Raw genomic sequence first — 23060 nt, forward strand, 5'->3', positions numbered from 1 at the left:
AAATATTTCCACAAGGTGATATACAAGAGGTCGAAACTTGGGAACAACAGAATGAAACACGCAATATTCTATTGAACAAGAGATACGGAATGGGAGGGAGTGTGAATTTGTTGTAGGACTAGCAGAAAAAATATACTTTTTGGTTTATGAGAAATGTCATGATACAGTATACCTTGAAATTACACGATGGTTACTTGTGTGGCAGTGTGTGGTGTGGTGATCCAAAATTAATTAACACATCTACAATTCATTTCAGGGCAGTGTACATTTGCACATCATGAAGTGATCTCTGACGTTGTATAAATTCTAAATAAAATACGGCCTATGCATTGTGTAGGATCAGGCGCATCATCTCATGCACCATTCAACTGAATCATCCATAATCTATTTTATGCATGTATAACACATTTCTGTAAATTGTATTTCAGTTCTCTTTACAGTGACAATCTGCATTTAATACAACATAACTAACACTTAGTGTTCAAGAAGGAACTGCAGATGCTGGAAACACTTAACACTTAAATTGATTTTTTTATTCCGTGCAAACAGTTTAAGAACTCTTCAGCACAAATGCAAGTATTATCTGGAGTTGGTTAAAGATCCGTTCTTACAATATTTAAAATACATGTCCCTACCGCGATTGCTACTGGGTTGTCCAGTAGTGGACCTTGTCTGGACCTTGAGTCTGAAATAAAGTTTAATAATAATAATAATAATAATAATAAAAATTGTGAAGATTCTATTGGAATCACCATTTTTCCTTCAGTTTAACCGTGTTTCCTGTGACATAGAAACAGAGAAAATAGGTGCAGGACTAGGCCATTCGGCCCTTCGAGCCTGCACCGCCATTCAATATGATCATGGCTGATCATCCAACTCAGTATCCTGTACCTGCCTTCTCTCCGTACCCCCTGATCCCTTTAGCCACAAGGGCCACATCTAACTCCCTCTTAAATATAGCCAATGAACCGGCCTCCATTTTGCTCCGTTTTTGCTTCAGGAATGGACTCCACTCTTTTTCCACTCTCATAGTAATGTCTTCCATGGTTCCTTGGACCTCTTACTTCATCCACCTTCCTTCATCATGCCCAACCAATCATCCACCCAACATTACCCCACCCCACCCCCATCATCTCCTTGCCTTCAATCTCCCAAACAACCTGTTTGGTTGTCTGACCTCTCCACATTCCACCTCTGGTTTCTCTGATCTCTATCACATCATTGATACATCTGCTCCATGTGCAAGCTTCCTTCACAGGTCATTCAGGTCTACAGTACGATAGAAACATAGAAAATAGGTGCAGAGTAGGCCAGCCTGCACTGCCATTCAATACGATCATGGCTGATCATCCAACTCAGTATCCTGTACCTGCCTTCTCTCCATACCCCCTGATCCCTTTAGCCACAAGGGCCACATCTAACTCCCTCTTAAATATAGCCAATGAACTGGCCTCAACTACCTTCTGCGGGAGAGAATTCCAGAGATTCACCACTCTCTGTGTGAAAAAAGTTTTCCTCATCTCGGTCCTAAAAGATTTCCCCCTTATCCTTAAACTGTGCCCCCTTGTCCTGAACTTCCTTGTTCTGGAGGGGTCCTCTCTGCCTTTCACGGCCTAATCTACTCCTATCACATAATCTTCTTTCCAATCACTCATTCACATTCTGTCGATTGCCACCATGACCATCTCTGTCTGGATTGATGCCGCTCCTATACAATCTTCTCAGCACTAGTTTCCCTGTTGCCCTCTGTTATTCAATTATCAGCTGCTATTCCAAGTCAAACTCTGCCTGAAACGTTAGCTTTGATGGTTCTACCATGCACAAACTATTGAATACAAGGCTTAAGCAGCCTCAATCCAAACTGGAACAGATCAGTTGCTGTTTTGGTTCTAACCTTGGAAACATTTGTAAAGGAATGGAATAAGAAGAAGGGTCCTAACCCAAAACACCTATATTCTTCAGAGATGCAAATTACTCCAGCACTGTGACTTTTTTTGTAAACCAGCATCTGCACTTACTTGTTTCTTCTTCCTAGCTCATCTTGTTTTGGTACAGATGCATTGGAGTTAATACAAGAGTGTTATACACTGTAGATGGATCGTCTTGTTCCATTTCGTACACTTTTTTGTTCCGTTTATAAAGTTTATATTTTACTTGCGTTGTGGTAAATTTGTTTGACAATGCTAAAGAATTGTGAAAGGGATTGGTTTCCTCAATACATTAGTTTCTTCAGTGTTGAGCAGAGTAATAAGACTCCTTGGAACTACAGAATGGAACTTCATCAAGATAAAAGCAAGGGCCAATCTGATAACTTTGTCTGAGCTGGTGTGGAGCAGCGAGTATAAACAGCAGAGGGTCCCTGAAGAGCTACTGTCTGAACTGCAGTAAGAGAATAATCTCTGTGGTGTCAGAGAGGTGAGTGTTCAGCTGTTCAGGATCACAGACTGTTCTGCCAGTGAAGACCGAGTTCAACTACCGACTCCAAAAGCCAACGTTTTAGTGCAGAACATTGGATCAGAAATAGAGATAATACAGGAGGAATAATAAAACATTGCAAAATGCAATAATGTGCATACTTTAAATACAATATATTTACTTTAAAACCAGACACTATTTGCACAACAAAAAGCACACTACAATCTTGCATATATGCACCAAAGCCACTCGGTGCCATGAAAAATAAAATGTTACATCTTATTTGGCTCACTTTACATTAAAATTGCAAAGCTACAACGTATGCAGTACAAGTAAAATAAACCCTAGCAATGTGCAATAGCTATATTAAGTGAGGAAAGTCAGTACTCTATATGGAATTATCCATCCAAGCCAAATGGAAAAGTGCCAAGAAACATTTGATAAAAGCAATGGTGGGAAAGTATTCCATCGGGTAATTCAGCATTGATTATCTACAGATTAATTTTGGCCCTTGCTTGTAGAAGCTCTTACATTAATTGCTCAAAGTAAGTTTAGTGAAACGTTATTAATGTCTTCAGCAGTATGTAAGAATTACATGGTTGTTTCTTCCCATTCCAACTCCACATCACCTAAAATAAATTAATAGGATTATCAATGCAGTATTTATAATCCCATACAAGAGCTACCTATTCTTAAATGGCTAACGGTGCATTGTACAGTCAAAATGACAAAGGTGCGTTGCACATAAAAATATGCGGGGACTGTTACAACCTTGGCTTGTGAAGTTTAAAGGAAGCAATGTAGTTCTTCAGCGTAAAAAGGGCCTGAATATTTATAGTCCTGCAGAGTAAGTTGGCTGCGATGCTTTAATCCACTGGGGCCATTTGTGGCCTCAACTGTTTCCTACTTGAAGGCAATGAGAATGAACATGATATTGAGTTGTAATCAGAGGTGGTGGGTCATTGTTGATCAGAACTGAAAGGTGGTCCACAGAGTCTACACTTGAGGGTGTGGAGGCAAGCCTAGGCAAATGGACGCTACAACAAAGTAGACTTACAACAAAGAACTTATATGGCACTGGACCCTTAATTTTGCTAATCCTTGACACTGTTAGGTTCAATGTTAAAACCGTTGATGGGTTTTAGTGACGTAATGAGAACATAACATGGTCATGTCAAATAGACCTTGGCTTTTCTTGAGTAAGATAAGTTGAACTGGCTGGGGACATGACTGATGTGCAACCTACACATGCCATCTTCCACTCATAACCCCCTTACTAAAATTACTTATAGCATTCTGCACCAACTCAGCGATGATTGAGTGAACCAGCATTACCTGTGACTTTCAAGTCTCACAGACTTATTCATAATAATTGGCAAATTACAAATGAGATGACTAAAGCACAAGTTCAAATTGTGATACTTTAACCATTGTGTGGTACTATCATAAAGTTACTTTGCAAAAAACAATCTTAACTGAAACAAGAGTTGTTATTTTTTTTCCCTAGATCCCATCCGAATACTCATTTACTAATTTTCAACAAATAATTAGGAAAAAAGAACACCATGATTTTTGAATACCCACGTGTCTTTTAGACTTAAAGTTCATTCAAAGTAAAACACATTTTTTGATATCTTCCTTTATGTAGTTCATTATTCTCCCTTTACCCGAGTAGGAGGAATGGTCTGAATTTTAGACAGTTCACTGCTGCTGCCAGTTTCATTACACGTGGCAAGAGTAAGCCTGCTGCACTTGAATGGCCTTGTACTATTAGAATTTCTGCCCATTTGATTGATGGTAAAGACTGTGATTTTATTGTAACTCTGTCTCGAAGACTTGGGAGTCCAGCAGTCACCCCTGTGGTTATTCTCAACCGCAAGAAATCCAATATTAAGCTCCAGAAATCACCATGCTATGTTGTCGCTGCAAAGACTACATTGTAGTTAGCACTTTATATATATATATATTTATTTTTAGAGAGTAAAAAGCAGGGAACTTAGTGCCATGGGATCATTATATCAGATCACAATTTGACGTTTTATATTTACAGTATAAAGAAAAAAACATTTTAATATACGTCCCAAGTTCCACTCTCTCTCTGAACAATGGTGGCTTGAAACTGAATTAAATGCGTGATGTCTGGTTAAAGTAGTGGAGAGTGGAATGAATGTGGTTTAAATATACATTCAGTTATTTCTAGGAAATGTTTCCATATATTAGATCTTAACTGTATGCTTTGCTCTAGAAATGTTACAAAAAAGTCAAATTTCTATGTCAAATTCACACTTAGAGATAATGAGATCTATTACGATCATCTCTATTATTACCTTCCATCGTATCTAGAGAGTCCATTTTTTGTAAAGCAGCATAATTTACGAACCACAGTGAACGACTGTTTCCTTTGTTATTCAATAGATCCAAAGCGCACTGATGTAAGAACATATACTGAGCCTGCAATAACACATTAATATTGAAACATTCAAACAAAGTACAACTGAAATTGGAACCTCTGGTCAGTTATATTTAAAACTTGCACTGACTTTTGTATCACTATTAACTTACCATTAGAAATCATTTGGTTCCATATAAATTCTTATATAAATTCAAGGTATTAATGACGATAAGTTCAACACAAATTCTTGAACAGTGGACTTCTTGATTTCATTTCTTTATGATGTGTTGGTTAATGGTAACAATGGCAATTGAATGTCAATCACCAATGTCAACTAACTGTGGCAGTGGGAGGAATGGAATGGGCCTGTCCCACTTAGGCCTTAGGTGAAAACCCAGCGACTGGAACGGCGACTGTCAGAGTGGGAACACACACACATATATCACTTCCTTCACCAGCTGGTTATGCAGGCGGGGGACAGGGCAAGCAGTGGGAGTGCTGTCTGAGTGAAATTCACACAGTGCAAAGCCAATGTGATACAGACATATGCCACGATGAACAGGAAGGTTGGCGCTGTAATTAAGAAGGTGAAAGCACAGTGTATGGGAAGCTTCGCTTAAAAAGAGGGGGGAGAGAAGGGGGTGAAGGGGGGAAGACGGGGTGGGGAGACGGAGTGGAGACAACTTTTAAGAAGCCAGAGATACATGGCTGTGAAGCTCGGCGGACATATTACCAGTCAGTTATCCTTGGTTCTGAAAACTACTCTTTACGTTTTTTCCCCCCAATGAGCCAATGAAATTCACCGGTCAGCACCAGCTACAACCTACGTGAACCTGCGACCTCCTGACGACCCACTAGGACCTCCTGGCGACCCACCTATGGAATGAGAATTCTCGCTGCTCTCCATGGCGGCTTCATTCTGGTCGGCACAAATTCTTCAACGTTGAAAAATTTGTGCCGACCAGAATGAAGCCGCGACTAGTTCTGAGAATGCTGGAACTACTCACGACCATGAAGGCGACTACCTGGCAACCACCCGCGAACACGTGGCAACCATGTGGCGACCGCATAGTCTACTGTAGTCACCCAAAAAGTTGCCTAAGTGGGACAGGCCCATAAATGAATGTTTGAGATACAACTATTGAGAGATTTAAGAATGGTCAACTGCATGCTAAGTTTATATTCATTCTTCAAACAATACGCATAAAGGAAAGGTTAAACTGCAACATGGCCTACTATCTTGATCCACATTTATTTTAATCCTTAAGTTTAATAAGATTGACATGGCCCATCAACACTGATTGACAGAAACTAAAAGAAAGGCAGTGACTGAAAAAATTTTCAAAACCAAGTCAGTGACATTTTACTGCAGCAAAGGTACAGTCACAATAAACACAATTTGTTGTAAAATAAAACATTTAGAATGAGATGCTTAAAAAGGAAGTATTTTCTGTGTGGGAAAAGCTACTTAGTGGATTGTTGCAGGGATTTAAATGGAAATGTTCCCTTATATTGCTACTGAGGGAGGAAACCATTTAGTATCCTTAAAAATAATACTTAAGCAGTTGATAAAATGATGCAAAGATATAAATTGCAGTTGCATGGCTGCCCTGTTTTGCACTACTAATAGAGCAGTGGTTATCGAGGGAAAAGCTGTCTACATAATCTATTTCTATGACTAGAAATGTGGACCCTCGGAAAGTTGTCAAATTAAGGCTGTGTAGCTCTTTGATATATATACTAAGTAGATTATTTAAGCATCTTTGTCAGCCTGTTGTATTATTACATGTGCTGCTTCCTGAAGGTGCATTCACAAAACTATACATCTCTTATTTCTTAAAGTGCATTCTATATTGCAGTAGGAGCAACAAATAATTGAAAAAGTCCACACTGACATTTTTAAATGATTACATCAAAGGTTAGGGCACTGCTCCATCAATGGATGTTCATGCATGTAATTTCATCCATGCTGGATTGTAGAATGGACTCTCAATTTTTATTTTACAAATATTTTTAATTTGGGACATTTCCACCCTCTCTTTTTGTTTACTGGACAAATTAGGTATTTGCAACATTTTTATTAGGTCCAGATCCAACATCAACATTATAGAATCTATTCTGTCGCATGAAAGAATGCAGCACAAAAGAACGCCCTACTTGGCAGCAATATTGTTTCTATGCCGAGTAACATTAAGCTGCGTATATAAGTAACTGCAGATGCTGGTTTACAAAAAATAGGTTGAATACCTTTAGATATAGATGGAAGGGGATGGGAGAGAGGGCAAAAGAGGGAAAAAGTGTGTGTGGGGGGGGGGGGGGGGGGGGGGGGGTGGGAAATGGTGGAAGAAATGGCTGTGCATCTATGCGGAGCACAGAGCAGAGAGGGATAAAAGGGATAAAATGGGAGTTGGGTTGTTATCTAAAATTGGAGAATTCAATGTTCATAACACTGGTTTGTAAGCTATCCAATATGGTGGAGTTTCTGCAATTTATATGTGGCCTCACTCTAGCAATGGAAGAGGCCCTGGACAGGAAAGTTGGCATGGCAATGGAAAGGGGAGTTAACTTGGTCAGCAACTGAAAGATGCAGCAGATCCAGCAGACCTTGAGAAACTGTATGATGAAACGGTGGCTCAGTCTACGCTAGATCTTGCCGATGTAAAGGAAGACCCATTGGGAACATCAAATGCAGTAAATGATGTTTGAGGAGGTCCATGTGAACTCATCTCATGTGGAAGATCTGCTGGGGTCCCTGGATGGATGTGAGGGAAGAGATATTGGGATAGCTGTTACATTTCCTGTGGTTAAAGCAGAAAGTACCTGGGAGGTGGTAGTTTGGGTGGGAAGGGGTGAACCAAGGGGTTACTGTGGAGATCAGAAAGGATGAGCGTGGGAAGATGTGATTGGTGGTGGGATCATGTTGAAGGTGAACACATCAGAGAATGATGTGTTGGATAAGGAGGCTGGTGGGGTGAAAAGTAACACCAAGCAGTAACTCTGTCCTGAGGGGATGGGGAGCGAGAGCAGAACTACAGGGCACAGAGGAGACACAGGTGAGGGATGTATCTGCAACAGCAGGGGAGAAACTATGTTTACTAAAGGAAGAGGACATTTCAGATGACCTAGAGTGGAAAGCCTCATCTTGGTAGCAGATGTGGTGGAAAATGAAAAATTCAGAGAAAGGGATTGTGTCTTTGCAAAAGGAAGGGTGCAATAAGTCAAGTCAAGTTTATTTGTCACATACACATACGAGATGTGCAGTGAAATGAAAGTGGCAATGCTCGCGGACTTTTGTGCAAAAGAAAAACAACCAAACAAATTATAAACACAGTCATAACACACATATTATTTTACATAATAAATAATGGAAGGAAAAACGTTCAGTAGAGTTAGTCCCTGGTGAGATAGACGTTTACAGTCCGAATGGCCTCTGGGACGAAACTCCTTTCAACCTCTCCGTTCTCACCGCATGGCAACGGAGGCGTTTGCCTGACCGTAGCAGCTGGAACAGTCCTTTGCAGGGGTGGAAGGGGTCTCCCATGATTTTATTTGCTCTGGAGTTGCACCTCCTGTTGTATAGTTCCTGCAGGGGGGCAAGTGAAGTTCCCATAGTGCGTTCGGCCGAATGCACTACTCTCTGCAGAATCTTCTTGTCCTTGGCAGAGCAATTCCCAAACCAGATGGTAATGTTCCCGGACAAGATGCTTTCCACCACCGCTGCGTAGAAGCACTGGAGGATCCTCGGAGACACTCTGAATTTCCTCAATTGCCTGAGTTGGTAAAGGCGCTGCCTTGCCTTACTCACGAGTGCTGAGGCGTGTGATGCCCATGTCATATCCTCGGAGATGTGGACTCCCAGATATTTAAAACAGTTCACCCTATCCACAGGATCCCCATTTATCCTCAATGGAGTGTACGTCCTCGGATGATGTGCCCTCCTAAAGTCCATGATCAGCTCCTTCGTTTTTTTGATGTTCAAGAGGAGGCTGTTATCCTGGCACCAGAGTGCTAGATCAGCCACCTCCTCCCGGTAGGCCTTCTCGTCATTGTCTGAGATCAGGCCCACCACCACAGTGTCATCAGCAAACGTAATTATTGAATTGGAGCTGAACCTAGCCACACAGTCATGTGTGTACAGGGAGTACAATAGGGGGCTGAGGACGCAACCCTGGGGCGATCCTGTGCTAAGGGTGAGGGACTTCGATGTATTCCCTCCCATCTTGACTACCTGGGGCCTGGCGGTGAGAAAGTCCAGGACCCAGGCACACAGGGAGGTGTTGAGCCCCAATTCCAGTAGCTTCCCGGCCAGTCTGGTGGGGACTATCGTGTTGAAGGCTGAACTGTAGTCTATGAACAGCATCCTCACGTAGCCCCCCTTCTGGCTGTCCAGATGGGAGAGAGCGGTGTGCAAGACCTGGGAGACCGCATCGTCCGTGGACCTGTTCGGACGGTATGCAAACTGCAACGGGTCCATGTTCCGAGGGAGGAAGGCGCAGATGTGATTCTTCACCAGCCTCTCTCAAAGCATTTCATGACTACCGAGGTAAGGGCCACCGGACAGTAGTCATTCAGACAGGCTGGGGAGGCATTTTTTGGTACCGGTACAATGATGGATTTTTTGAAGCAGGCAGGGACCACGGACTTGTCCAGGGAGAGGTTGAATAATGTAATGAGCACTGGAGCTAGCTGCGTAGCACAGGACTTGAGTACTCGCCCCGAGATGCCATCGGGGCCTGCAGCTTTTCTCGTGTTCATCCGTGTCAGGGCACTCCTCACGTCGTGCTCGGACAGCGAGAATGTGTGCACATTCCTCCCTTCAGCTTCGGTAGCCAGCCCACTGGCGGTATTGTCGATAGTCGGCAGACCTGGAGTGGTGTTGCCCCTCTCGAAACGAGCGTAGAAGGAGTTCAGGTCGTCAGCTAGGGAGGTGCCGGCACATGCGGATGAGGGTGGGGTGCTCCGGTAGTTGGTTACAATCCGTAACCCCTGCCACAGGCTTCTGGTGTCCTGCTGCTCCATCTGTAACTCCATCTTGTCCCTGTACCTTCTCTTTGCGTCCTTCACCGCCCTTCGCAGTCGGTAGGACTCTGCCTTGTAGACGTCCATGTTTCCTGATGCCAGGCCCGAGTTGTAGGCAGCGGTGCGAGCATTCAGGGCCACACGAACAGACCTGTCTACCCAGGGCTTTTGTTTCGGAAAGGTGCTTACCCTTACCGTGGGGACGATGTTGTCGGTTACTGTTGCGATGAAGTTCCGCGAACTCACTGACGTCACTGGAACTTGCTTCGAACATATTCCAGTCAACATCACTCAGTGCATCTTGCAGCATGGCCTCTGACTGGTCGGACCACCGTTTTATGTCCCTCGTCTCTACCGCTTCCCGAACTATCCTCTGTTTATACTCCGGCAACAGGAAACTGGCAGCGTGGTCAGATTTTCCTAGGGGAGGGAGTGAAACGGCCTTGTAGCCTTTCCTGAACGGTGTGTAGCAGTGGTCCAAAGTTCTCTCCCCCCTGGTGGCACACGTGATGTGTTGGTAGAAGTTCGACATGACCTTCTTGAGATTTGATTTATTAAAATCTCCAGCCACCACCATAGCCGCATCCGGGTACTTGTTTTGATGTCGACATAGCACATGGTGTAGGGCCGATAGTGCCACGTCGGTGTCCGCCTGCGGTGGAATGTAGACGACTGTGACGATCACTGAGCAGAACTCCCGGGGAAGGTAGAATGGGCGGCATGAGATTGTCAGGTGCTCCAGGATCGGCGAGCAGGATCGGGAAAGGAACGGTGCTGACGGAACAGAAGCTTGTAATAAAAGTAACATCTCGTGATGTCTTAAATTTTGCACAAAGTTAAGGTGAAACAGAAACAATGTTTTAAATATCAACAGGAACCCAGAGTCTAAATGTTTAAATATTACTTTTCAACACTCTTACCAAGTTCTGGACCACGCACATTCGTTCACCTCGCAAATCTGTCACAAATCCAAAGATATCCACAAAGTCATGGTGGTTCACATGTTGTATAAGGTGATCAAGGGCAATAAAGACACCAGTCCTCCCCACACCAGCACTGAGGGGGAGAAATAGAGAAAAACAAATCTTGTTCAGCTATGTACAATATTCTTCCACTGGAACATTTTATTTCAAATGTTTATCCAATAGCATATTGGTATTTCAGACTCTAATTCCGAATGCAAGATGTACTGTGAATCTTTCTGTACAGAATAGTAGTTTTGTTATTTACAGTCTTGCCTCCTTAAAACGAATCTCTTAAAAATCTATATTTGGCTCTAATTTTTTGGGTTTTCGGTATTTGTGCTTCTTCATGTATTATTCAAGTAAAACACATATAGGACCAGGACGAATTTTTAAAAAAAAAAACATTTTTTCAAAACCTTTCTTGAACTGTGAGCTAAACTAAGGTCAGGATTCTTCTCTGAAGTGAAGTAAAACTGAAATGGACAACGGGGGGGAAGTTAATCGTAGTGGTTTTTGCTGTCTCACCATGCAATATTCCAACAGATTGGTCTACTAATTTCATAGATCATAGACATTACTGGAACAAAGTATTTAAGCAAGGTTCTGTCTATATCTCATTGAAAATTACAATGTACTACAACGAATTACAATGTGCAAGATACTTAAAGCACAATTGAATAACAAAACATGTATTTAATTTATTGATCCTCCAATAGTACTATTATGCATTATACCAAAATCAATTCAGTCAAGTCAAGTCAAGTTTATTTGTCACATACACATACGAGATGTGCAGTGAAATGAAAGTGGCAATGCTCGCGGACTTTTGTGCAAAAGACAAACAACCAAACAAACTATAAACACAATCATAACACACATATTCTTTCACATAATAAATAATAAATAACTACTTACCTGCAATGGACAACAATAGGAGTATTATCATTGGCTCTGTTTCCTCGAATTAGCTTCACAAAATGAATCAAAGCTGTGCTGGTTTCAGGAACACCATGCTCAGGCCAAGATGTGAAGTTGAAATGTGTCACCATCATAAAGTCACCATACTGCTTAAATAGTTATTGAATTAAAAGAATGCTAAGATCATAAAAAGACTCAGGAATGAGATATTATACATTGTTCAGAATTTCTAAATGAATTTTAAAAATAGGTTAGACTAAAATGTAATAACAACATTTTGGAAGCAGACCATAAAGTAGACCCGTCAGGAAAAGCACTATCACTTTCTAGCACTTCTTGAACTGAGATCAAGTGGATTAAATCATACTTTGTGTCACTGCAATGAGAAATAATTATTTCCTAGCTCTGACATCCATTCTCTGATACCTACAAATTCAAGCTATAAGAAGCTACTTATCTATAAGGTAGACGATGAAATTCTACAAAACAGAGGTACGAGATGTCTTACTGGGCTTTAAGATGGATAGATCCCTAGGGCTATTGAGGTGTATTCCAGGCTGCAACTAGGCAAGGAAGAGGTAACCCTGCACAGACTTTAAAATCTTCACCGGTCACTGCTCACGTGCCAGATGGCTGGAGGACCATGAATATGACACACTTATTCAAGATGGGCACCAGGAGTTGGCAGGTATTTATGGACCAGTGAGTTTAAAATTAATGAATGAGAAGTTACTGGGAAATAAATCTAAGGATGAGGACTGCGGATAAGAATTTGAATAAGTAAGAAAGTATATTTGAGAATGCAGTGTGGTTGATGTCATCTACATGGAACCCAGTAAGGCCTCTGACAAGGTACCATTTGGAAGATTAGACCATTTGGGAAAGGGAGAGAAGGGGGCATCTGCCTCGTGGTCAACTCTGCGTGGTGCTCAGATGGTACAGTCCTATCCAACTCCAGCTCTACACACCTGGAACACCGAGCTGTGAAGTGCCGTCCCTTCTACCTACCGAGGGAATTCACCTCCATCATCCTGACCGCGGTGTACATCCCACCCCAGGCAGATGTCCATCTGACTCTGGGGGAGCTGCATGCCGTGGTCAACAAGCACCAGACGGCTTACCCCGAGGTGTTTACCAACATAGCCGGGGATTTCAACAAAGCCAACCTTAAGAAATCGCTCCCTAACTTCCACCAACATGTCTCCTGCAGCACCAGAGGATCAAACACCCTTGACCACTGCTACACGACCATCAAGGATGCCTATCGATCTATCCCTCGCCCTCACTTCGGTAAATCCGACCATACTGCGGTGCTGCTTCTTCCTGCCTACAGGCAACAATTGAAGTGCGCACCCCCAAAGGTGAGGACTGTATAGAGCTGGTCGGGGGGGGGGGGGAGGGGGGCAGAACAACAACTCCAGGACTGTTTGGAGTCTGTAGACTGGGCAATGTTCAGGGACTCCACAATGGATCTGAATGAATATGCCACAGTTGCTACAGACTTCATAAAGAAATGTGTGGAGGACTGCATCCCAACAAAAACCTTCCACGTGTTTCCTAACCAGAAGCCTTGGATGAACCATGAGATCCGCATTCTTCTGCAGACCAGATCCCGGGCATTCAGGTCTGGAGATACAGAGGTCTACAAGAAGTCCAGATACGACCTTGGTAAGGCCATCAAAAAGACCAAAAGGGACTTCTGCTCCAAGCTGGAGGATGAGACGGATGTTCGGCAACTGTGGCAGGGCTTGAATGCCAGCACCTCCTAAAAGGCAGAAATCAGGAGGCAGCTCAAATGTCAGCAAAGCATCACTTCCTGATGAGCTCAATGCGTTTTACGCACGCTTTGATAGGGAGAACACTGATGTGCCTTCCCGAGCCCCCGTTCGCCATGCAGGTATTTCAGTCACAGGGGCCGACGTCAGAAGGGGTGAATCCTTCAGAGAGGTGAATCCTCGAAAAGCGCCTGTACCTGATGGTATACCCAGGTGCTTTTTAAAAACCTGTGCAGACCAACTGGCTGGAGTTTTTATGGACATTTTCAACCTCTCACTTCTGAGGTCTGAGGTCCCCATTAAAAGGGCATCAATAATACTAGTGTCCAAGAAGAGCAAGGTGACGTGCCTCAATAACTATCGACCAGGGGCACAGATGTCTGTGGTGATGAAGTGCTTTGAGAGGCTGATCATGGCACAAATTAACTCCTACCTCGACAAGAACCTGGACCCACTGCAGTTCGCTTACCGCCACAACAGATTAACGGTGGATGCGATCTCACTGGCTCTCCAATCCGCTCTGGACCATTTGGACAACAAAAACTCATATGTCAAGCTGTTATCCATTGATTACAGCTCGGCATTTAATACCATCATCCTATCCAAGCTGGTTACCAAGCTCTCAGATCTGGGTCTCTGCGCATCCCTTTGTAATTGGATCCTCGACTTCCTCATTCACAGACCACAGTGGTGGAAATGTGTCATCTCGATAATAATCAGCACGAGAGCACCTCAAGGCTGCGTGCTCAGCCACCTGCTGTGCACACTCTATACTCATAACTGCGTAGCCGGACATAGTGCGAATTCCATCATCAAGTTCGCCGACTACACCACTGTTGTGGGACGTATCACTGATGGGGATGAGTCAGAGTATAGAAATGAGATCGACCGATTGACCAAATGGTGCCAGCAGAATACCACCAGCAAAACCAAGGAACTGATTGTGGACTTTGGAAGGGGTAGGATGGGGACCCACAGACCCGTTTATATCAATGGGTTGATGGTTGAAAGGGTCAAGAACTTCAAATTCCTGGGCGTGCATATTTCCGAAGATCTCTCCTGGTCCCAGCACACTGAAGCAATTATAAAGAAAGCACATCAGCGCCTCTACTTCCCGAGAAGATTACGGAGAGTCGGTATGTCAAGGAGGACTCTCTCAAACTTCTACAGGTGCACAGTAGAGCGCATGCTGACCGGTTGCATCATGGCTTGGTTCGGCAACCTGAGCGCCCAGGAGCGGAAAAGGCTGCAAAAAGTTGTAAACACTGCCCAGTCCATCATCGGCCCTGACCTCCCTACCAGCGAGGAGATCCATCACAGTCGCTGCCTCAACAGGCTGCCAGCATCATCAAGGACCCACACCATCCTGGTCACACACTCATCTCTCCGCTGCCATCAGGTGGAAAGTACAGGAGCCTAAAATCTGCAACATCCAGGTTCAGGGACAGCTGCTTCCCTACAGCCATCAGACTTTTAAACACAACTTCAAACCAACCCTAAACTATAACAGCCTATTGAATTTTATCTGTTTATTTATCTGTGTATATATATATATATTATATATATTCTATGGTATAAGGACACGCTGATCTGTTCTGTATTTATGCCTACAATATTCTGGGGTGCTGCAGCAAGCAATAATTTCATTGTCCTATCTGGGACACATGACAATAAACTCTCTTGACCTGACTTGAAATGTTAGAGCCCATAGATCTAGGGCAAGTTGGTAAACTGGATGCAAAACTGGCTTGTTAATAGCAGACAGAATGATGGTGGAGGGTGTTTTTACTTGTGAATTTAAGCCTATGATCAAAGTGTATAACAAGGATCAGTACTGGAATCCTTATTATTGGTTACATATACATTGATGCATCATGAATAAGTTTGCAGATGACATGAAAATTGGTGGCTTTGTTGATTTTTGTTAGATAGTTACAGGCTATAGGATATTGATCAACTGGTAAGATGTGCAGACTAAGGAGAGAAGTAATTTAATCCTGAATTGCAAAGTAATAAACTTTGGGAGAAGTAATGAGGACAGTACATACACAATGAATGGTAGGACTGAGGAATATTGACGAAAGGAGCGATCTTTGAATACAAGTTCAAGAAAGAAGGCACATGGCATACTTGGCTGCATGAGCTGGCACACAAAATATCAGCCATGGAATATGGATATTTTATAAAACATTAGATCAGCAGCATTTGGAGAACTGTCTACAGTTTGTCTTGCCTATTATAAGAAGAATGCATTGGCACTGGAAAAGGTGCAGAGGGGATTCACCAGAATGATATAGACACAAAAAACTGGAGTAGCTCAACGGGTCAGCCAGCATCTTTGGAGAAAAAGGAATAGAGAGATAAAGTGCTCAGAGCTGAGGGATGACCTGATATAGATTTGCAAAATTAGGAGAAGCACAGATAAGGTAAATAGTGGGAAACATTTCTCCATTGCAGAGGTTTCTAAAACTAAAGGCCAGAGGTTTACAGTAAGGCCTGAGCAGTTCAGAGGGGATCTGGGGAATATTTTTTCACCCCTGAGAATAGATGCAACCTGGATGTCACATGTAACAAACATCCAGCCAAGCACTTGAACCTCCAAGGCCACGGAGTGACCATTGGGAAATGGGATTTGTATAGTTAATTGATGATTGGCATGGAAATTGCTGGCCAAAGGTGTTGTTTCTCCAACTATCTGAGTCCAAATGAGCTCAACGTTGGAGCTGCTCAGTGTGCAGCAACTAGCCATATGCATGCTCTTGATAGGGAAGTGAAAGTTTGTTAACATTTGCATTTCTAATCACCGCCAACAACCAAAGAGGGAAATACACACATAACCGTGTGAAGACTATGCGTAGCTACAATACCCAAAGGCAATGTACTGTTGACATGATTGCAGGCTGCAGATTAGATGGCAAAATGGTGCAGCTGGTAGAACTGTGGCCTCACAACACCCAGGTTCAATCCCGATCTCGGGTGCTATCTGTGTTCAGTTTGCACATTCTCCCTGTGACCGTGTGGGTTTCCTCAGGGTGCTTGGTTTCCTCTCATATCCCAAAGATGTGCAGGTTTGCACGTTAATTGGTCACTGTAAATTGCACCTGATGTGTTAGGAGTGAATGAGAAAGTGTAAAAACATAGAACTAGTGTGAAAGGGTGATTGTTGGTTGCTGTGATCTCAGTGGGCCGAATGGCCTGTATCTCTAAAATAAACTAAATAGAATCTCTCTGGGAAGTGAACTGTAGTTAATGATAAAATGCTGAACATACAGCAGCAGCAGTACCCCATAGTTGACTGTTACTATTCTTAATACACTTAGCAGTGTAAAGAAAATACAGATTAAAGGAAAATGTTGGGTTATTTGCGGTTTTAGACTTTGGTCTTTTTTTGGTTCTGATTATGCGAGTATGTTGATGTCTATTTTAATTTAATAGACAGATTCTACTGAAAACCATTGACATTGATCTTAGATAAAGTAGTTAAATATGTTACAGAGATTCCATTCATTTACTATATAGTTAAATGGAAAAGGATCTGGAGTCCATTTTTATAATGTTTTATAATGTTGGTTAATTTATGATACAATCAAAAATTAACCAAATAAAACTTTGATCTACTTCCGTATAAAATCAGTCAAGTACCTTTTCAATTTTCAGTTCTCGGATGGTCCAATCTGATTGTATGTTTTCTGCTAGTTTAGTGATCACAATATCTCCAAATACAGTTACTGGCTTGTTGTCCTCAGGCCAATATTGGTGACACCTTATCTGAACAAAAATAAAACATGTCAATACATATTGTTGTGAAATTTCCAGCATGTGTAGTTACCATTATGTAATATTGTATGCAAAACCATTTTTCTGAACCATTTGGCATATGATTGGCCATTTAATTACTCAACATTTCTTAAGTCTCCTTGTAACCGTGTCAGCCAATGTGAGGCAGTGATGTATGCTCATTGGTAGGAGAATTAAAAGATAGTTGAGAAAATATATATTTTTCCATAAGAAGGACAACAGGGCATTAATCATACAGTCTGCCATGATGCTGGTGCCAGAAGCATGCATAATATTTTAAATATGTTTGGAATGAATCAACAGGCCAGAACATAACAAGAACAGCATTAAGAAATGAGAATTACAATTAGTCGAGAGAGCAGTTTTGGGTTAACTAAGGCAAAATGGACAGAATTGTCCATTTGGTGATAAATATCTACAACCAGGAGTTGGGGTGGGCAGTAAGGAGCACAGTCTGAAGAAGTGTTTTAAAATATTTTTTAACTACTGGCAGATTACACCAAAGGATACTATCAATTTAGCACATAACTGATGTATATCCGAATGGCCTACTCCTGCACCTATTTTCTATATTTCCATAAAGCAATTATAACTGTATGGCTATGGAACAACCATTGAGAAATGGGATTAGTATAGTTAATTGATTAATTATATAGGAATGGTTGGCCATTCTAGCTAATCAGGTTAACCAATCTGCCTCGATGAATTGAATTGAATTGAATACATTTTATTAGCCAAATATGTATACATACAAGGAATTTGCCTTGATGCTTTGCTCACAAGTAACAACACGATATACAGCAGACAATTAAAAATAAAACATTATCATTTAAACATGTGAAGAATGAAATAAAATATCAGAGCACAAGGAGGCTACAGACTTTTGGTGATTGAGTAAAGCTACGTGAAAAAAAGCTGCTGCTATGTCTGACGGTGGCAGCTTTGACAGTCTGGAGTCACCTTCCAGAGGGAAGCGCTTCAAAGAGTTTGTGGCCAGGGTGAGAGGGGTCAGAGATGATCTTACCCATTCGCTTCCTGGCCCTTGCAGTGTACAGTTCGTCGAGGGGGGGGGGGAGGGTAGGTTGCAGCAAACAATATTCTCGGCTGATCGAACGATGCGCTGCAGCCTCCGGATGTCATGCTTGGTGGCTAAGCCAAACCAGACCATAATGGAGAAGGTGAGGACAGACTCTACGATGGCAGTATAAAACTGGACCATCATTGCCTGTGGCAGATTGTGTTTTCTCAGCATCCTCTGCTGGGCCTTTTTGACTGTGGAGTTGATGGTGGCCTCCCATTTAAGGTCCTTGGAGATGATGGTTCCAAGGAACTTAAATGACTCCACAGATATGACTGTGGTGTTGTTGATGGTGAGTGGGGGGGGGGGGTTGGGGAGGAGGAGGGGGGGAGCTCTCCTAAAGTCTACAATCAATTCCACTGTCTTAAGAGCAATGAGCTCCAGGTTGTTACGATGGCACCATGTCGCCAGCTGTGTCACTTCCTGTCTGTAGGCAGATTCCTAGCCATCCTGGATCAGTCCAATCAGGGTTGTGTCGTCCACAAACTTGAGAAGCTCGACAGAGGAGTCTGTGGAGCTGCAGTCGTTGGTGTAGAGAGTGTAAAGGAGAGGGGAGAGTACGCAGCCTTGTGGTGCTCCTATGCTGAGGGTCTGCGGGTCCGAGATGTGCTTTCCCAGTCTCACATGCTGCTTCCTGTCTGTCAGGAAGTTGATGATCCACTGACAGAGGGGTTCAGGCACAGTCAACTGGGAGAGTGTAGTAGGTCTGGCACAATGATGCTGGAGAATGAAGTGCAGGCCTAGGTTGACTGTGTCATCCACTGATCTATTGGCCTGGTATGCAAACTGCAGGGGAGTCCAGCAAGGTGTGTGCGATATTTTTCAGGTGGGCCAGCACAAATCTTTCAAGGGTCTTCATGATTCCAGAGGTCAGTGCGACAGGCCTGTAGTCATTAAGATCAGTAATCCTTGGCTTTTTGGGTACGGGAACAATAGTGGAGACTTTGAAGCAGGCAGGGACAGTACAGGTTTGCAGGGACCGATTGAAGTGTTTACATAGTGCATAACACATAAAGTCATGTTCCAGGAGCGACTTACTCTGCCCTTCTCAAAACAGTGTGTCAACATAACAATAGTTTGGGATCTTGTCTCCCAAATCATTCTCCAAAAGTCTGCCACTGTTCCTGGTAAGGGACCTTGAGTTGCAATGAATTCATTTGGGCAGAGGTAACCCTACAAAAACAATAAAATAATTAAATACATTAAAAATATAACGACTCTTTTTAAAATCTTTTAGGTATTATAAACCTTATATTCCTTTGCATTAAATTCCTGGGTTTTAACATCTCAGGTGACATGTCGTGTTCTTAGCACATGGACGTAATCACGAAGAAGGCACGTTAGCGTTAGCCCCTTCTTCGAGGTTGAAGAGATTCATCATGTCTCCAAATACTCAAACAAATTTCCATAGATGGACTATAGAAAGTATCGTGACTGGTTGCATTATGGCCTGGCTTGGCAATTCCAATATACAAGTAGCTGCAGAGAGTGTGGACTCAGCATGGTTCATTACAGCCCTCCCCGCCACAAAAGCATCCACATGTGGCACTGTCTCAAGAGAGCAGCATGTATAATCAAGGATCGCACCATCTAGGCTATGCCCTCTTCTCATTGCTACCATCAGGCAAAAGGTATAGGAGCCTGAGGTCACTCACCGCTAAGTTCTGGATATCAACTTTTCTACAACTATCAGGGTCTTCAACCAACTTACACAAACCTAATCCTACTTCAAAACTACGTCCATATCTTACCATGGACATGTTTTTTTTTAATTGTGTTTTGCACTGTGACTTGTTTCTTTGCACAGTCTTCTTTATTTTAGAAATTGTATGTGTAAGTTAGGCTTTGATGTGTTATCTGAGGCTCTATGCCTGTGATACTGCTGCAAGCCAGATTTTTTTATACCTGTGTCTCTCCGTGCTTTTGCATGTGCCGACAAACTTAACTTGACATTTCATTACACTCCAGCGGCAGTATAAATACAGGATCGCTACACCGAATTATTGGTCAACAGTAGGACTCTTTGATATGAAAGTCGTAGAATCAAACCTCACTGCATTGTTGCTATCATACTTATGATTATAAAGTGACTTTTATCATTGCACCTGAGAACAGATATTGAGAGGCATTCAGTGAAAAATGAAGGCAGATTTAATTGATGTGGACACCACTCTGCACAAAGTCATACTGATGGACATTTGATTAAGGGGATACAATGCAGAGAGAGAATTTCTTATCATTGTTAAGTGGTAAGGATACTGATAAAATGATACCTGGATGCAAGAGAATTTTTGATGGATAACTAATACCGAGTAAAATATGTAATCAAATAAATAATGAGTGTGAAACTGGTGTGAAAAATTAATTAGTAAATCGATCAATCAAATTGCTTAGACAAGGAAGTGAAACCCATGACATTCAAATAGTGAAGCAAACCACTATCTGAAATCAAGAATCTTATCACAAGGCAGACCCTTGGACATGTTTTGAGATAGGAAACCCTTGTTTCCTAAAGCATCCAACCCTTGCATCTAATGGGAAAGAATAGGAAGCCCACAAAATATGTTGTATGTTTTGAGCATGTTTTTCTGTGGACATCAATTCCCAAAAGAATGTGCCTTGGTTGAACAGACTGTAGAAGTACGAGTAAAATTGTACTTACCGACACGTAGCTAGCATTGATGAAATCAGATCCTGGGACTCCAGCCTCAAGCATGAGTTTCACTCGGTTGTTATGCCTGACTACAGAAAAGTCAAATAATAAAATTCATTTTTTTTTTGCATAGTTTTGCAAATAATCTTTCCCAAATTATGCTGCTGGTCTTAACACGTGGAGCATGCTAACTTTGAACACCTGTTTCAAATGGTTTATATTGCAAAACAAAGTTACATTAGATAAGGAACACTCAGTTTTCTATCCTGCACACAGCTAATGCTTAAAACAATAAGGGCAATTCTTCTTTATTAAGTTAAAACTGAAATAGCGATGATGATGGAGACACAGATCCAGTCTCTACTCTGATAAGATCTTAGTCTTAGTTCATAGTCCATGACAAACACCATTGCCATCTTTGATCTGCAGCGGCACACTCACAATCACCTTAAACACTTTGTTATTCTTCTAGGGAGCACTAGAATGCAAGCAATCAGATTCTGCATATCTTACTTTTCAATTGGACGGGTGGGGGGCACTACTGAAGAATGTTAAATTTGGATGAACAGTTGGATTGGATGACAAATCTTAAAAGCTATTAAGTATAAAGTTTCATGCACCTGTAGGTAACTATTTATGTAAAAGGCATTAAAGTTAGATTTTACAGTACTAAGCATATCTTACCGCAACAGATCTGGAGAAATCAAAATTGGAAAATATTAATTCCTGATGCTTTATCATCAAAATAAAATGTCATTATCTAAAACACAATTCATGCATTAACAACAATGTAATGGGTCTGTCCCACTTACCCAACTTTGTCGGCAACTGCTGGCACCCGTCATAGGTCGTTGCAGGTTGCCAAATATTTTCAACATGTTAGAAATCCCAGCGGCGACCAGAACAAGATAAGACTCTTTGGGCGACTACTCACGACCATACAGGCTTCACCCCGCGACATGTCACCGGGATGTCGCCTGTATGGTCGCGAGTAGTCTCCTCAGTCGCCCAAAGAGTCGTAACGTCTTTCTGGTTGCCGCTGGATTTTCAACATGTTGAAAATTTTCGACGACCTGTAACGAGCTATGATGGGTGCCGGCAGTCGCGGAAAATGTTGCGTTAGTGGGACAGGCCCATAAGGTTATGGCAGCACACACAAGATTTCTAAGAATGAGGTGATAAGAAATAATTATTCTTGGAATATTGACAGGATAGATGCAGCCAAGCTGCTTCCTCTTGCTGGAGAATCTAGAAGAATTTGGGCGGGGGGGGGGGGGGGGGGGGGGGGGGGGGGGGGGGGGGGGGAGGGGGGCAGAGAGTCATATGGCAAGGATTTCTCGATTTTGGACATAGATGAGGAGAACTGTTTCTACTTACGATGTTGTAAATCTGAAATTCTTTACCACAGATGGCTTTGATGTTAATAAGATTGGTAGGTTCTTGGATACCAAGGGAAATGACAGATATACATGCTGGCAGGAAAGCGAAGGAGGTATGGCATCAGCTATAGTCTTGTTAGATGGTGGATTAGGTTCAAGCGGATGTTTGGATTACTCTTATTTCTGATACTTTTCTGAAAAAATCATCATATAACCATATAACAATTACAGCATGGAAACAGGCCATCTCGGCCCTACAGGTCCGTGCCGAACACTCATCAACCTGAAATGTTAATCCTATTTTTCCCCACAGATGCTAACTTGCCTTCGGAGCATTTCAAGCAGTTTCTATTGCGATCTCTATTCCTTCTTAAATCAAATGCAATTTAACACATTTTTCCCTTATTCCCCAAATCCCACAATGCATTTTCTTTCAATTCAGTAAAAATGCACCAATCATACACCATTTTGTTGTACTTTACATTGAAGTTTTCAGAAATTGTTTGGGGAAACATGGCTGATTTTCCTAATTTGTTGTCACTGTAAATATTGCAGTGTTTAAAATTATTTCCGTGTATCAAGCACAGAACAATTGTGAGAAAATACTGTTGTGAAATATCATTATTATTAAGATCAGAAATTAACAGCTATCATCAAGATTTATTTGA

The 23060-nt window shown here is 42.2% G+C and overlaps 1 protein-coding gene across 1 annotated transcript in view; it reads right to left on the reverse strand.

Moving 5' to 3' along the window:
* Nucleotides 1-1996: 1996 nt before the first annotated feature.
* ptprq (protein tyrosine phosphatase receptor type Q) overlaps nucleotides 1997-23060 on the reverse strand; it is a 114334-nt gene continuing 93270 nt past the window's right edge. The window contains exons 38-44 of the mRNA XM_055650929.1: nucleotides 21023-21102; nucleotides 19399-19533; nucleotides 17127-17252; nucleotides 11707-11855; nucleotides 10747-10882; nucleotides 4743-4866; nucleotides 1997-3044 (exon numbers count right to left, since the gene is read on the reverse strand). Of these exons, the coding sequence (XP_055506904.1) occupies nucleotides 3007-3044; nucleotides 4743-4866; nucleotides 10747-10882; nucleotides 11707-11855; nucleotides 17127-17252; nucleotides 19399-19533; nucleotides 21023-21102 (788 nt within the window). The 3' untranslated portion in view covers nucleotides 1997-3006. The remainder of the gene's footprint in view (nucleotides 3045-4742; nucleotides 4867-10746; nucleotides 10883-11706; nucleotides 11856-17126; nucleotides 17253-19398; nucleotides 19534-21022; nucleotides 21103-23060) is intronic.

This window comes from Leucoraja erinacea, chromosome 19, assembly GCF_028641065.1.
Source record: "Leucoraja erinacea ecotype New England chromosome 19, Leri_hhj_1, whole genome shotgun sequence".
Taxonomy (NCBI): Eukaryota; Metazoa; Chordata; class Chondrichthyes; order Rajiformes; family Rajidae; genus Leucoraja; species Leucoraja erinaceus.